At 40.2% G+C, this 16,401-nt stretch overlaps 1 protein-coding gene across 5 annotated transcripts in view; it reads left to right on the top strand.

The window, feature by feature from the left end:
• The window catches only part of LOC125458278 (protocadherin alpha-C2-like), a 227,948-nt gene extending 212,267 nt beyond the window's left edge, over positions 1-15,681 (top strand). For all 5 annotated transcript variants that reach the window (XM_048543430.2, XM_048543429.2, XM_048543432.2 and 2 more), the window contains exon 4: positions 14,288-15,681. In XM_048543430.2, the coding sequence (XP_048399387.2) occupies positions 14,288-14,565 (278 nt within the window). In that variant the 3' untranslated portion in view covers positions 14,566-15,681. The remainder of the gene's footprint in view (positions 1-14,287) is intronic.
• The last annotated feature ends 720 nt before the right edge of the window (positions 15,682-16,401 follow it).

Genomic DNA, 16,401 nt, shown 5'->3' with positions numbered 1-16,401 from the left:
CAAGGTTCCTTGGAGGTCTGCAAATGAACATTATTTCCTTGCTCAAATATTATTAGTTTCACACTCTCCCCAAGCACTCAACCCATTCTAACATGATCACTAACCCATCTTCACTCTATTGAGTACTGGCACCCATGCTGCTACATTCCAATCTGTATTTACATTTCATTTACAGCTCATCAACTCAGGCATCCCTTTCAGACACCTGGAAGTAATTTCAGTAATCTTTGGCTCAAAGCATCTCAATCTACAGCGCAAAGCTAGTATATTTTCACTTGTTTCTGGTTGAGAAGGTCTATTGGTTATTTTGGAATGTTTTGTAATGGCATTTCACAAGTAGGTGGTGAAGAACATAGAACATAGAACATAGAAAAGTACAGCACAGTACAAGCCCTGCGGCCCACCATGTTGTGCCGTGGAATAATCCTAATCCAAAAATAAAATAACCTAATCTACATTCCCCTCAATTCACTGCTGTCCATGTGCATGTCCAGCAGTCACTTAAATGTCACTAATGACTCCGCTTCCACGACTACCACTGGTAAACTATTCCATGCGCTCACAACTCTCTGGGTGAAGAACCTCCCTCTGATGTCTCTTCTATACCTTTCTCCTAACACCTTAAAACTATGACCCCTCGTGGCAGTCAATCCTGCTCTGGGCAAAAATCTCTGGCTATCAACTCTAACCAAGCCTCTCAATACCTTGCACACCTCGATCAGGTCACCTCTCTTCCTCCTTCTCTCCAGAGAGAAAAGTCCGAGCTCAATCAACCTCCCCTCGTAAGACAAGCCCTCCAGTCCAGGCAGCATCCTGGTAAACCTCCTTTGCACCCTCTCGAAAGCCTGCACATCTTTCCTATAATAGGGTGACCAGAACTGGACACAGTATTCCAAGTGTGGTCTCACCAGGGTTTTGTAGAGCTGCAGCATAACCTCGCGGCTCTTAAACTCGATCCCCCTGTTAATGAAAGCCAAAACACCATATGCTTTCTTAACAACCTTATCCACTTGGGTGGCAACTTTGAGGGAGCTATGCACTTGAACACCAAGATCCCGTTGTTCCTCCACACTGCTGAGAATCCTGCCTTGAATCCTATATTCAGCATTTAAGTTCGACCTTCCAAAATGCATCACCTCGCATTTATCTAGGTTGAACTCCATCTGCCATTTCTCAGCCCAGCTCTGCATTCTGTCAATGTCTCGCTGAAGCCTGCAATAGCCCTCGATACTATCAACGGCACCTCCAACCTTTGTGTCATCAGCAAACATACTAACCCACCCCTCAACCTCCTCATCCAAGTCATTTATAAAAACTACAAAGAGTAGAGGACCAAGAACAGAGCCCTGCGGGACACCACTCAGCACTGACCTCCAGGCAGAATACTTACCATCTGCAACCGCTCTCTGCCTCCTGTCAGCCAACCAATTCTGAATCCAGACAGCCAAATCACCCTGTATCCCTTACCTCCTGACTTTATGTATGAGCCTACTGTGGTAAACCTTATCAAATGCCTTGCTAAAACCATTAACACCACATCCACTGCTCGACCCTCGTCAACCTGTCTCGTGAACTCCTCAAAGAAGTCAATAAGATTTGTAAGGCATGACGTGCCCCTCACAAAGTCATGCTGGCTCCCTTTAATCACGCTATGCTTTGCCAAATAGTCATAAATCCTATCCCTCAGAATTCTTTCCATAACCTTGCTGACCACAGACGTAAGACTGATTGGCCTGTAATTTCCAGGGATTTCCCTATTCCCTTTCTTGAAAAGAGGAACAACATTTGCCTCCCTCCAATCTTCTGGTACAACTCCCATGGAGAGTGAGGGAGCAAAGATCTTCGCCAGTGGCTTAGCAACCTCCTTTCTCGCCTCCCGGAGCAACCTAGGTTAAATCTGGTCTGGCCCTGGGGACTTATCAATCTTAATGTTTGCCAAAATTTCCAGCACATCAATTTCCTCAATCTCAATCTGTTCAAGCCTGTTCAAGGAGGTTTCCTGCTCCTCAAAGTTCTCATTCACAACAAGGCCCCTTTCCTGAGTGAAAACTGAAGCAAAAAATTCACTTAGGGCTTCCCCTATCTGCTCAGACCCCACGCACGAGTTCCCTATGCTATCTCTGATCGGCCCTACCTTCTCCCTGATCATTCTCTCATTCCTCACGTATGAGTAAAATGCCTTCAGGTTCTCCCTCATCCTTCCTACCAAGCCTTTTTCATGCCCCCTCCTGGCCCTCCTCAGTCCACTTTTGAGCTCCTTCCGAGCATGCCTGTAATCCTCTAAAGCTGTGCTAGCCCCTTGCTTCCTCCACCTTACGTAAGCTGCCTTTTTCTTTTTGATGAGAAGCACCTCTGTTCCTGTCATCCAAGGCTCCTTAATCTTACCCCTTCTTAACTGTCTCAGAGGAACAAATTTATGCATCACTCGCAACACCTGCTCCTTAAGCAGTCTCCACATATCTGTTGTACCCTTTCTGTGGAACAAATGCTCCCAATCTGTACTTCCCAACTCCTGCCTGATAGCGTCATAGTTTCCTTTTCCCCAGTGAAATATCTTCCCCTGGTAACTGCTCCTTTCCCTTTCCATGGCTGTGGGAAATGTGAGGCTGTTGTGGTCACTGTCGTCAAAGTGTTCTCCCACCACGAGATCTGACACCTGTCCTGGCTCATTGCCGAGCACCAGAACCAAAATGGCCTCTCCCCTCATCGGCCTCTCCACAGAAGATTATGTCCAATATAACATTTTGGAAATTTTCAACTCTTGGGCATCTTTCAATTCTTGAACTTTCTGTCACTTGATTAAATAACATTGATATTGCTTTTTTTTTCATTAAATCCATGAAAATTTAATTTCAGACTGCAGCATTTGCCTCTGTTTGTGTTTCTGGCAGCTGTGAGTGCCAATTTTATTGCACTCGACAAATGGATTGTCATGATTTTCTTTTTTTTAATCAAGGGATCTGTGACATGGATGATGAAATAGCTTCACAGAGGTCGTATCCTGTCACCACGTGATCCTTTATTTATACGTAGAGAGACCTTGACACTGATCCAGCTCTTTCAGTTGTTTGTTTCAAAGAGAGCCAGATCTCAAAGTGAACAAGGTGCCTGATGCATTTGTTCTTCTCTGTCAGTCACAGCTCCCTGTTTAACAGATTAATAGCCTCAGTCAGGGAACTCATATTCTGTGGGTCCACCTGACTGACCTTGTTACAATCATTGAAGATGGCAACTGTAATTGGGCTCACTCCTCATTGCATCCAGTTCAAAAATAGTTACATCAGCTGCTGTTGCTGAGAATGTATGAGAAGAACCTTTTAAGAATGGGCGAACATCACTGGTTCCTATAAAATACAGAAAAGAACAAATGAAAATTTTCAATAGCATTGAAAACTGAGTGAATATAGAGGCTGCATTTGTACAGAAGCAACCAGTGCTGACAATTGGGTGCAATGGGACAAGTTGCAGGAAGCATCTGTGCACATGCCAAAGACCAGTGTGGAGTGATATCAATCATTAGCACATGGGGGAGGAGGGATGAGAGATGGAGGCTGGGGCCCCTGTTGGAGAGGACAAAAGCCAGGAGTGGGAGTGGGAATCAATGGTCAGCCTGCAGCGGGAGTAATGGGGGTAGAGACCTGCACTGGAAGCCAGCGTTCTTTTTGCTCGAAGTGACACAAAGTTGAAGGAAAGATTGGAGGCTACAGGAAGATTGAGAAACAAGGCGGCTGCGTGAAGAGCATAGAAAAAACTATTTTACTGTGAGATAGTAAGAGCTGTCAATACTGGAGTCAGAGATAACACAGTGTGTAGGTGGAAGAACACAGCAGGCCAGGCAACATCAGAGGAGCAGGAAGGCTGACATTTCGGGTCGGGACCCTTCTTCAGAATTGGGGGAGGTGGAAGGGAGATCTGAGCTAAATAGAGAGTGGAGAGGTGGGGCTGGGGATGGTAGGTGGGATGGTGATAGGTGAACGCAGGTAAGCAGTGGTGGGGATCAGTCAGTGAGGTGGGAGGAGTGGATAGGTAGGAGGGAACACAGACAGGTTGTGTCAAATCAAGGAGGTGGTGATAAGCGGGAGTGTTGGTCATGGGATGGTCCAGGAGAACTTGATTCGGATGAAAGGAGTCAATAAAGTTGATGAACTGTGTAAGCTCCTTGTGGGAGAATGAGGCAGTGCCGATACAATCATTGAAGTAGCAGATGAAGAGGTGGGGGATAGTGCCAGTGTAACTGCAGAAGAGGGACTGTCCCCTTCATCCCACAAAGCGGCAGGCAAAGCTTGGGCCCATGCTGGTTTCCATGGCCACCCCCTTTGTCTGGAGGAAGTCGGAGGAGTTGAAGGAGAAGTTGTTAAAGGTAAAGGTGAGTTCGGTTAGGCAGATGAGGGTGTCAGTGCAGGGACACTGGTTCGGCCTGTGGGAGAGGAAAAGCAGAGGGGTTTCAGGCCACCTGCATGGGAAATGCAAGTGTACAATGATTCGATGTCCATAGTGTCAATGAGGTGTTGGGGGCCAGGGAACTGGAAGTTTTCGAGGAGGTGGAGGCTGTGGGTCGTGTCCTGGACGTAGGAAGGGAATTCCTGGACCAGGAGGAGAAAATAGAGTCAATGTAAGGAGAGATAAGCTCATTGGAGCAGGAGCAAGCAGAGCCAATGAGTTGGCCAGGACAGTCGATTTGTGGATTTTGGGAAGGAGACAGAAACAGGTGGTGTGGAGTTGGGGAATGATGAGGTTGGAGGCTGTGGGTGGGAGGTCACCTAGATAATAAGGCTATGGATGAATGTTTTGATGGTCAGGGGTGGGGTCATGATCAAGGGGGCAGTAGGAGGAGGTGTCAGAGAGTTGGCACCTGGCCTCAGCGATGTAAACCGTGGGTTTAATGGTGATGTTAGGGTTGGAGTGGAATGAACAGAGGGCTGCACGTTCTGTGGGGGAGTGATTGAGGGTGTGGAGAGGTTGAGGCGATTGTTGTCTCCACGGCAATTGGAAATTAAGAAGTTGAGGGAGGGTAGGAGACCTTGGGGTGGTGTCCAGGAGCATGGGGTGTATTGGAGGCAAGAGAAGGAGTCTGTAGACGGTGGGTTAGATTCATAGTTAAAGAAATAAATGCAGAGGCAGAGATGTGGACTGCATTATTTTACATCTAGGAAGCTTCATTCTGTTGGTTGAGAATCAGCTTTCTTTCTACTCTTTGCACCACCTAGAGGTAGCATTCATTAAATGCTCAGCCATTTGAAAATTCTTTGAATATGTGCAGGGGCAGGTGTAGGTAGTCCAAAGAAGTATAGGGCCATCAATAGCCGGGGTAGTGATCTTTGTCCATGGAAGATTATCCACAAACATAGATGCCAAGGCAGAGGGCAGATCTGCAGTGTGAACCATCATCTGTTAGGTCTGTTATTGCATTTTTTAAAAGTCTGAAGGCAATTTCATTTGTAGAGATGACATATCAACTTTTTGGCATTTATCAATATGTCAGTTAGAGCATTTCTTCTGCATGATTAGCCTATGCTTCCTCATTGCCTTTCTGGAGCCTTTGGAATGACAGTTAGCATCACAAAATCTAGTATTGAGTGACTAAACTGTGAGGCCGTGCAGTTATTAGTGTTGGAATTGTTGGAACTGAACCAATGATGAAAATAAAGGTGTAGATACAGTTCCTTTCTAACATCCAGATTAATTCTGTATAATTTATGTAAAGCATTCAGAGCTCATTGTTCCATCACTGCAATTAGTTCTGAAGCTAATTAATATATTTCTCGACTGACCAATTTCAAATTTATGAGCACATTGTGCCTGCAGCCAATCTTTTCCATCTCGAGATTTCTGCCAACACTTTTCCGTCAAATAGAATTAATTTATTTTCTTATCCATTTGAAAAATAAAACAGCATCATAATAATTACCCCTTTGTTCACTGAGGAATCATTGTGCATAAAATTAAAAACTTCATGAATATAGAAACTGTGTATTTTTTTAAACACTGCAGAGAAAATATATAAATTTAAAAGATATTTATTTGCCATATCTCCTCCAGTAAGTAGCAATTGCTAAAGTGGAAACTAGGAACCTTCCCAGTAGCATAGCTAGTAAAAGCAATGTAATCAGTGTGCAAAATTTAGCCATGCAATTTGATGCTTTCTGGTTCTAATCTCCATGTGTGCTGAGTGAGCTGACATGTTAGTATCAGCAATGAGATAGTTTTAATGGAGCAGAAATTGATCTTGGGTGATGGTGCCAAATGGGTGATAGTAACAAGCAACTCACTCCTCTTGCCCAATTTGAATGGGAAGCATTTCTTATGAGATATAAAATGAACTGTTGATTCACCATGTTTTGAATTGCTGTTCATTACCAAATTCACTATTTTGTTAAATGTATTCTAAGGAAGAACTCAGGACTACATAGAATCCCTAATCATTCTGTAGGACATGCAACAACACATCTAGAATGAGAGGTCATAGTTTTAGCCTAAAGAATGACAGATTTAAAATAGGGATCAGGAAGAATTACTTCTGTCAAAGGGTTGTGAATCTGTGGCATTCATTACCCTAGATTGGATGCCAGAGCAATGAATAAATTTAGACAAGATAGATTTTTAATTAGTGTGAGTTTAAGGGGTTACAGGCAGGAGAGTGGTGTTGAGGCTGAGACGGGATCAAATCAACCATTATCGTATGAAATGGAGCAGCCTCAAGGGGCTGAATTGTCTATTCCTCTTTCTCGTTCTTATGTTCTAGCAATCAGTTATTCACCCCAACTGGCTGCATCCCATAACTGAATCTCATACTTGCTATTAATCTCTATGCTTGTACTCAAAATACAAAAATGTAGTCAAGATGCTGAAGGATGCCAGTTATGTGTAAGTAGGCAGTTTATGATAAATGAATGAGTTCAGAAGGATGCCAAATCGTGAAAAGGCATATGCTTGAATTATTTCCATTCACCTGGTATCTTAGCTGCCCACTAGTGTTTATATTACTGATAGTGAAGGTATGAATAACATGCACCAACCGAATTCCTGTTCGAGTCAGGCAAATAATGATAATAAGCCCAGGTCTTCAAAATGCTTTGAGCACTACACTGACAGGAAGGAGTGAGAGTTCTATCCCCTACTCCATGTATGGTGCTTAAGTCTGACAGAGAGCTAAAATTTTCCTATAAATTCGAAGAAATTAAATGATATATTGTTACTGGCACAAAATTCTTAAGTTATATGAAAATATAATGTCACTTGTTAATACAGAATTTGAGAATTGCTGAAAAAGACACAATCAGAGTCAGCTTATCTGGCTTAAAATTAAATGAACCAGTCTGTTACTTGTCAATTTGCATTAAAGGGTGAATTCTCCATAGCAACATCTCGACTAATCAGAGTCCACTTGCCAATCAATCAGAAATATCATTTCATGCAGCAATAATGTTGGTTTTCCCCTTGAATTGGTATTTTTGCAAAATGTCTTGATGAATGCAAGATGTAATTTTGAATTACATGTATTTTTTAAAAGCTATTTATTTGGCATATCTCCTCCAGTAAGTAGTAATTGCTAAAATGGAAATTAGGAAACTTCCCCAGTAGCATAGCTAGTAAAAGCAGTGTAATCAGTGTGTAAAATTTAGACATGCGATTTGATGGTTTCTGGTTCTAATCGCCTATGTATTTTTTGAAGCAAAACTCAAAATGTCTTGTGATGTGTTTTATACTGTCGTGACACTTGGATTATATTGTTTTGTCTTTTTCATTTTCTGAGAATTCTTTTGATGATTTCCTAATGAAACATTCTGAATGTAAATAGGCATGCACGCTATATGACAATAAAAGCAACTGCATATGCTGGAAATCTGAACTGAAAAGAGAACGTGCCAGATAAACTCAGCAGGTCTGGCAACATCTGTGGAAAGAGAAACAGAGTTAATTTTTTGACTCCCATGACTCTGAAGAAGACCTGAAACTTCTCTCTCCAAAGATACTGCCGGACCTGCTAAATGTTTCCAGCACTTTCTGCTTTTATATGATGTTGAGGCGGAAGGCTCAGTAATATCTGAATGTCATTTGTGGCTTACACTGAAATTTCTGCTCTGCTGACCACTGCAGTAATGGGTGGATATATTACTCTGAGATGAGAACAAACAGGGATTCTACTTCACCAATCATGATCCACAAGGGGTGGTTGAACATGCAGCTGACTTTCATTCTGGAATGAAAATATACAGCATAGCTATTGAGTGAAGTTTCAGAAATTGTCAGCTCTTATACATTTTCATCCCAAAATGAATCAAGAGCTTCAGGAGAGAAGATGACAATTGAAAGTAGTATATTTTGATAATGTCTTAATGCATTTGACAGCATGACGCAAAGTAGGTTGGACGGTGGCGTGAAGTATTTTAAATCCTTACTGCTTACTTAGTAAGCTGTAATCTCCATCAGAGTGGTCAGATAGGTGCTCTTCACCTGCTTGAATTTGGATGTGTAAAAGGGAAATTTAGATGGACAATGATCCAGTTGTGCCCTGCTCACAACTGGTGTAATAATTTAGCAGAAATGGTATGTAATTACAAAGTATTGCTGAACAGAAATAACACTTGTGCTGCATCATTCTCAACTGTTTATTGATACAGAAGTTCATACATTCATGATACTCGTTAAAAATGCTGATTAGTTGAGAATATTCACTTTCTAAATGTATTTAAAACTACAAATTTCAGCATTATTGGTAAATCTTTCATCAGTTTGTCGATAATTGACACAGAGATTACATATTTGCAAAGTTTCTAAACAGTGCATTGGGAATTTGGTAGCACAGAGTTTATATATTTCTTGGTGATTTTATGCATCTTTTGCCAAAGTTTTCACAGATTAGCAAGTGATTAGAGGATCCTTGAAAATGAATGCCAGCCTCACTGAAGAGTTTCTGAATTTTTCAGGTTCCAATATGTTACCGGAATTGTCTGATGTACCTATCTTATTTTCTTCACTCCCCTTCTCCACCTTCATTTCTCCTGAGGTGTCCTCTCTCTCATCTCTATTTTCTTCCTTGTTGTCCTCTCCCTTTTAAGTATCTGTATTCAATTTAGCCCTTATCTGCCAGTGCAGGTACATGTTAAATTTGCTGACTTACTTAAAGGAATTTGCCCTTTCCTGCATCCTTGCTACATAATCTGAACCAATCTAAACAATTTAGCTTTTATCCAAATGCAGTTTACGAAAGCATGATGTGTGCTAATTAGCTACTCAATTTGCCTAAAAAAACAGTGATGGCAATTTCAAAATTAGTTGACAACAAAGATTGTATTAAGTGAATGGCAGATATGAAGCATGCTATATAAAGACAATTTATTTCTTTCCAAATAAAAATATTAACTTTGTGCTACAGGTAGATTTGTGTGGAAGGCATGGCGGAAATGTGATTCGGATAGATGACACATATTCAAATCAAGGAAAGAAATGATGAATATTTCCTTGGGTCAAGGTCCTGAATATGTCAAGATAGTTTAAGTTAAGGCACAAGGAAGACAGTTTTGAAAAACTAAACTGTACTAAGTGGCTGGTTTATATAAATACGTGTATGGTATAATATAAGAAGTGACATGAACTGAGTTGCATTTTATTGCTTCCAATCTTTTTGAATGTTTTCTTGTACAGCAATCATCGTGAAGAAAGTACTATTCAAAAAGTCCATCACTCGAGCTGTTACGTGAACAAAATTCTTGGGTATTTTATTGCTATGTATAACTAATTTATGAATATGTGTGGTAACATATTAATTTTTGAATCATTAGTTATAGAAGTTATGGCCAGGCATTTGCTTAGTGTTGACATATAAAATAAAGAATTTCGAGTTCTGCTGTGAGTGCCTGATTGAGCAAAAAGGAAAGAACTGGTTGAGGAGAAAATACATGCAGAATTTTGTCTGGTAAAAGGCAATTGTATAAGAGGGCTGTTGACTCCTTTTTCCTTGCTAACAACTACTGCATCACTAAATTTCTTTACTCTTCAGAATGCTTGAACATACTGCCATCTCACAATTGCATGTCAATACTTCTCACTAGACTTGTGTTTGAACCTCATTGATCCCATTTCTGTCCCTGCCTCTGATTGACGTCTCGGATGGCAGCCTATGTGACTGTGACAGTGATAAGCTATTCCTTCTCCTCTTGCTTGATACATCTGCACTGTTGACCAAACTATCCTTCTCAAACTCCTGACCACCATTATCCACCTTGGTGGGTCACTTATCTTAAGATCATAAGATGTCAGAGCAGAAGTAGGTCTTTGAGTCTGCTCTGTTATTCATTGTGATTACAGTTTATCTGGTTACCTTACTGTTTAAAAAATTGTCTATTTTAGCCTTAAACATACTTACCAATCCAGCCTCTACAGCCCTCTTTGACAAATGGTTCGAGAGATTCACTACTCACTGATAGAAGAAATTCTTTTTCATCTCTCAGCTAAATGGCTGACCACTGATTCTGGTCCTCAACTCTCCCCCACGGAGAAATAATCTCCATGCATTTTTAAGTTCATTTTTGTGATGTGGGGCTTTATGACTGTCCAGTATTTGTTACGCATCGCTAGTTGCACTTGAGAAGATGATCTGAGCTACCTTCATGAATTGTCGCAATTCACTTGCGGTGAGTTGATCCACAATGCCATTAGGGAAGGAATTCCAGGATTTGACCCAACAACAGTGTAGGAACAGCAATATATTTTCAAGTCAGGATGGTAGGTGGCTTGGAGGGGTACATGCAGGTGGTAGTGTTCCTATGCATCTGCTGCCCTTGTCCTTCTAGACAGAAGTGGTCATGAAGGGTCTAGGCTTGAAAGGTCAGCTTTTGTGCCCTTAAGATGTTGCTTGGCCTGCTGTATTCATCCAGCTCCACACTTTATTATCTCGGATTCTCCAACATCTGCAGTTCCCATTATCATTGGTTTGGAGGGCGTTGTCTAAGGTTTTTTAGTGAATTTCTGCAGTGCATCTTGTAGATAATATACACTGTTGCTCTTCAGCATCAGTCATGGAGGAAGTGGATGCATGTGGATGTAATGCCAATCAAGCAGGCTGCTTTATCCTGGATGTATCTATCCTGTCAAATCTTCTAAGGATCTGGTATGTATCCATAAAGTTGCCTGTCATTCCTGTAAACTTCAATGTGTACAAGGCCAAACTACTCCACTCTCCCTGTAAGAAAATCCCTCCATACTTGGGATTGATCCAGCAAATTCTCTATGGATGCCTCCAATTGACATGATGCAACAACTCCCAACTCCCTCTGTGCTGCAACCTAATATAGTTTTTCTCCATTTAAACAATATTCATCACTTCTGTTCTTCCTGCCAAAGAGCAAAACTTCTCGTTTCCACATGTTACATTTCAGCCAGCAAGTTTTTGCCCAGTCATTTAACCTGTAGATATCCCCCTCAGACCCTTGTGTCATTCTCATTATTTGCCTTTTCACCTATTTTTCTATCATCCACAAATTTGGCTATACTACATTCACTTCCTTCATCTATGTCATAATATGTTTTGTAAATAATTGTGACCTGAACAGTAATCGCTGTGATATTCCACAGGTTGCAGGTTGCCATCCTGAAAATGCATTCCCCCATCCAAAAACAGGACCTTTTATTAATTAGCCTATCCATTATCCAATCTAAATTAGTACATCCAATACAGTGGACTTTTATCATGTAAAGTATTTTAATTATGATACCTTCTCAAACGTCTTCCAGAAATCCAGAAATATTATACCCCAGATTCTTAATTCCAGATATTTATTGAATTCAAGTTCCACCATCTGCAGTGGTGGGAATCAAACCCAGTTCCCCTGGATATCACCTAGATTATAACCTAGATATTAATAGCTCAATGACAATACCATAAGGCCATTGCTTCCCCATCAGAACATAAGCTAACTAGCCTATAACCACCTGTTTGTTGTCTGCTTCCATTTTTGAATATGAATTTCTCATTGATAGTTTTCCAAACCACTATATCTTTTCCAGGATCTAAAGATTCTTGGTTGATTACTACTTGGCTGTCCTCTATTTCTATAGCTATCTAGATGCATTACATATTGGTCTTCAGCTTTGTTAGTTTCCCTGACGTGATAGTTAATATCATTATTTCCCCTCTCAGTTTTGATCCTTGATTATTTAATATTTTTGGAATGTTATTATTATCTTCAGCACTGAAGACTAAAGCAAGCTCAATTACTATTTGGTTTCCAAATATTATTTCCTAAGCCTCATCCTCGAAGGAACTTAGGTTCATGTTGGGTAAGAATTAGATTTATGATCGGTAATTCACTTGGTTGAATTCTTACCCATTTAGCCATAGCCAGATAGTCACTTAAAAAGGCTTCTCTTCCTGATCCTCCATCATTACCATTATGTTACTTGAAGATCTGTCCTTTCTTTTTTCCAATTTCTCCTTATATGTTGTCCCTCAATGATCCTAAACACACAAAAAACATTTGTTTCCCTATAGCCTTTGATGGCACACAGTTTGACCTCACCACTAGCTCTCTCAACCCCTTTACTGTCTCACCGTCATGCTGTTGTTCAAAACTTGGTATTCAATGTGCTAAAACAAATGCAGCTAAATAACAGTCCTAAGAGAGGGAGCTAGTTAATCCTTTGGTGGATTACTAGAAGATGTAGTGAGCATGTGTGATGGATGATGAGGACATGTGAGAGCCTCGGCTTATACCAATATGAAAAATGAGGATGTTCATCGAAAAGAATGTCTACATTTAGTAACTTACAGCGTGGCATCATTGAATACAACAACCCAGGCAGCATTTGGCAGGTAACCACTTTCAATGGCACTGTGTTGCATAATGTCATCTGTTACTGACTGTAAATGTTTTGATACTGCAGAGGCCAGCATCCCCTGTTTAATTATAGCTGCAAATTCAGCTTCCCAGTTTGTTTGATTTGCTTTTTGATTTTCCTATTGCTTCATAAAGGTCAAGATTAAAAACTGGTGGGAGCTTTCACAACATCTGATGCTCCCTCATTCAATCATGACAGTTTCCTGCTGGCACGGGAGCTACAAAATATTAGTTATGCTTCAGTCATGGCTTGAACATTGTTTGGTGCTAAAGTGGCTCGCCTTTCAGACTTCATCCTTTTTCAGCAGATAATTTGATCAGGCAGCTGTTGATGAAAAATGAAAATGAATTTGATAATCTATTTAAAATGAAGTTTTAGCAATGGCACTTACAACCACTCATGAGATTTTCCTTTTCGTTTGTCTCGCATTACGTTCAGTTGCAGCCCCAGGATCTGCAGCTGGAGTGGTAGAATCTACCCTAAAATGGATCCTGAGATAACAAGGTATGGAGCAGGATGAACACAGCAGGCCAAGCAGCATCGGAGGAGCAGAAAAGCTGATGTTTCAGGCCTAGACCAAGCCGGTCAGCTTTCCTGCTCCTCTGACGCTGCTTGGCCTGCTGTGTTCATCCAGCTCTGCACCTTGTTATGTCAGATTCTCCAGCATCTGCAGTTCCTTTTATCTCTAAAATAGAGCCTGCTGACTTTGGAATTTTGGGCAGATTATCCTTGGGGCATTTGTAGCTCAAGGGTTACTTGAGTTACTTGCCACAGTATTCCTAGCTTCTGACCTGCTCTTGTAGACACTGCATTTAAATATCCAATCCAATTCAGTTAGGGTGACCCTAACCCTCGCCCAGGACATTGACAGTGGGGGACACAGGGATGATAAAACCATTGAATGTTGTGAGATTTTCTCTTATTGGAGATGTCATTGCCTGGCATTCATCATCTCCAGTCAGGATAAGTTTCATTCTTATCAACCAACTTATGATTTTAGATAATGCAGTGACACTCAACATCAAGTGTGAATTGAGTTGGATGACCATTAACTTGTGTGATTTCTGTTGTATCTGGTTCAGCTGAGTTATCTATTGCCTATAAGAATAGGAAAGGAGAAGCTCAGTCTTGAAATGCAAAGAAGGTTTCTTAAATAACCCTTAATAGCTTGTTACATTATATACAAGTTTCTTTGTGACACCTGAGGTTAGATTTAAGAATAAGTTCAAGGTACTGATTAGCTAATTTAATTTAGTGCTGGAATGGCAACCAGAACTAGAACTAAATTAGAATTAAATGGGGCTAATTTTTCCAAGGAATAGTCCTTTATCTTCTGATGGGTGGGAATTATCACATGATGGTACTTAATTCTTTCAATTCCTAATTGCTTTATGCAACAGTCTATTGTTTTCAGCATGTTCATTGTATTCATGTCTAATTTATTTTACAGAAGTGGACAACATTAAAGCATCTCCAAATCTGGAAGATGGCTTACCTACCTGGGCACCCAGGTTTGGATCACAGCACGTTGAAAACTTGGAACCTGATGAATATCAGTCTAATATCTACTTAGGAGGCACTCCAGTCATGTTATCTAGCAGACAGGACCAGGTTGTTAAGCAGGATGGGCAGCATTCTGCCTCTTCCGCTAAAAAGAAGAAGAAGCGCACTAAACGATCCGAAAAGCGAGAGAACAAATCTACCAAGGAGGAACCAGAAAATGAATAATCCCATTTGCTACATCAAGCTGGTAACTTTCAGTCACCAGGTCAGATCACCAGGGTCGACACAAGGGTTCGTTAAATTCAATTTGATGTCACATTTGGAAAATGTATTGTTGTGTGCCCTCAAGTGCTATTTTTTTTTGAGTTGGATGTTCTATAATTCTAGTTAAAGTGTTTTATTTAGTATTGCTGTACTTATTATGTCAAACAACAATCATTTCTTCTTTGTTCAACTGTAACCACAGAAAAGCCAATGGTAGAAGCAATGTAAAAAATATTCTGCTAACATACCATCTAAGCCAACACCTTTTTTGTGAAATATGTATTATTAATTTTTACATCCTTAGTGTCATGCCTCAAGGTCTGACCACAAAACAGCTTAACTGTACTATACATGTTTAAAGTTAAAAATTATATGTCAGTGAATATTGATTAAATCTTGAAGAAACAATCAAAATTCACCTGAGAAGAGTGCAAACAAATGTACACAAAATCTAAAAGCTGTGTTAAGCAGTGCTTATTTCCAGTGCCAATGCAGAGTTTTATTCCACAGGAATCTGAATGAAACAGTTCTTGAATCAATGCATGTCATGCCAAACTAGTGGCTGAAATTTCACCATGTCTCAATAAACTGTGACTTGGATTGAAGAACAGCATGTATTTGCCATTACTTTTGTGGTATTTGACCATCTGACAGTTTGAGATATTTTCCTCTATTTGTAAAGTTAGAGAAAATAATCTTATTGAATTATTATCAAGACTTGAAAGCAAAATGAATGAAATTTCTTTAAATTCACATTCAGAGCAAAGTGCACCTTTGTGTATCTAACTGAATGTAGGAACAACAGTAAGCTGGCTTCAGCTAGCCACTTTAGTTAGGTCAGTCTATTACTGCTTAATATTCATATGAAGCATTTTGTACGTTATTGACATTGGTGATCATAAAAAGACATCATTTTTCCCCATCACCTGCGGCCAACTATGCATTTTGTTACATTTGTACCAAAGGCGGTTTTCTTTCTCAATCACTTCTAATGTAACCTTTTATGCTTAGCCTCTTTTCAGATGTATTCTGTTTTTGCATGTCTAAGTAAATGTGATCAGGACAATCTTTACCATGTATGTGTTTTAATGGCTTTTTTTTCTCACTTCAATAGTATTACAGCTTTCTGCAAACAGATAAGTACTCTGTCTTAACTAAAGTAGCCTTTTATTCATTCCTCAATATCTGTACATCTATAATTGTGTCTCACTGTTTGCAGCTATGTGAGGGAAAAAAAAAATCAGCCTTATGGAGCTGAACTGCAAATTCCTAGCTGGTGTTTTTGTTCAATAGCAAAACATTTAAAGTAGGTAAACATCTAAGGCCGCAAGCAAACACTTAATTGGAACCAACATAAGCCGAGAAAGGAGACATTATGAGGGTTGAACAAAAGCATGTTAACAAGATAGATTTTCAGGAGGATCTGAGCAGTGGCAGATATTGAAATATTGAACAGTTTAGAAAGGAAATTGTGTAGCTTAGAGTTATGACAGTTGAAACTGTGGGTCACCAGTTCTAAAATTTGTGAGTGAGCAGCACAAATGGAGCCAGACTTACAGGAATACAAATTGTTCCAACTGTTATGTGACGAAAAGACATCATTTAAGTAGAGAGAAAAAGAACACGTAGAGATGTCAATACAAGGTATAGAATTTTAAAATTGAAGCATTGTTGGATCAATACCCTAATTAGATCAGAATTCACAAGAACCATGGATAAATAAGACTGGTTAGATTGTAAGCCTCAGAATTTTTAATTAACTGATGCATGTCTGGTCCAAATAATGCTTCATTCAAC

This window comes from Stegostoma tigrinum, chromosome 13 (assembly GCF_030684315.1).
Source record: "Stegostoma tigrinum isolate sSteTig4 chromosome 13, sSteTig4.hap1, whole genome shotgun sequence".
NCBI lineage: Eukaryota > Metazoa > Chordata > Chondrichthyes > Orectolobiformes > Stegostomatidae > Stegostoma > Stegostoma tigrinum.
Note: the sequence above shows the minus strand (reverse complement) of the source record. Positions and strands in the feature narration are given on the sequence as shown.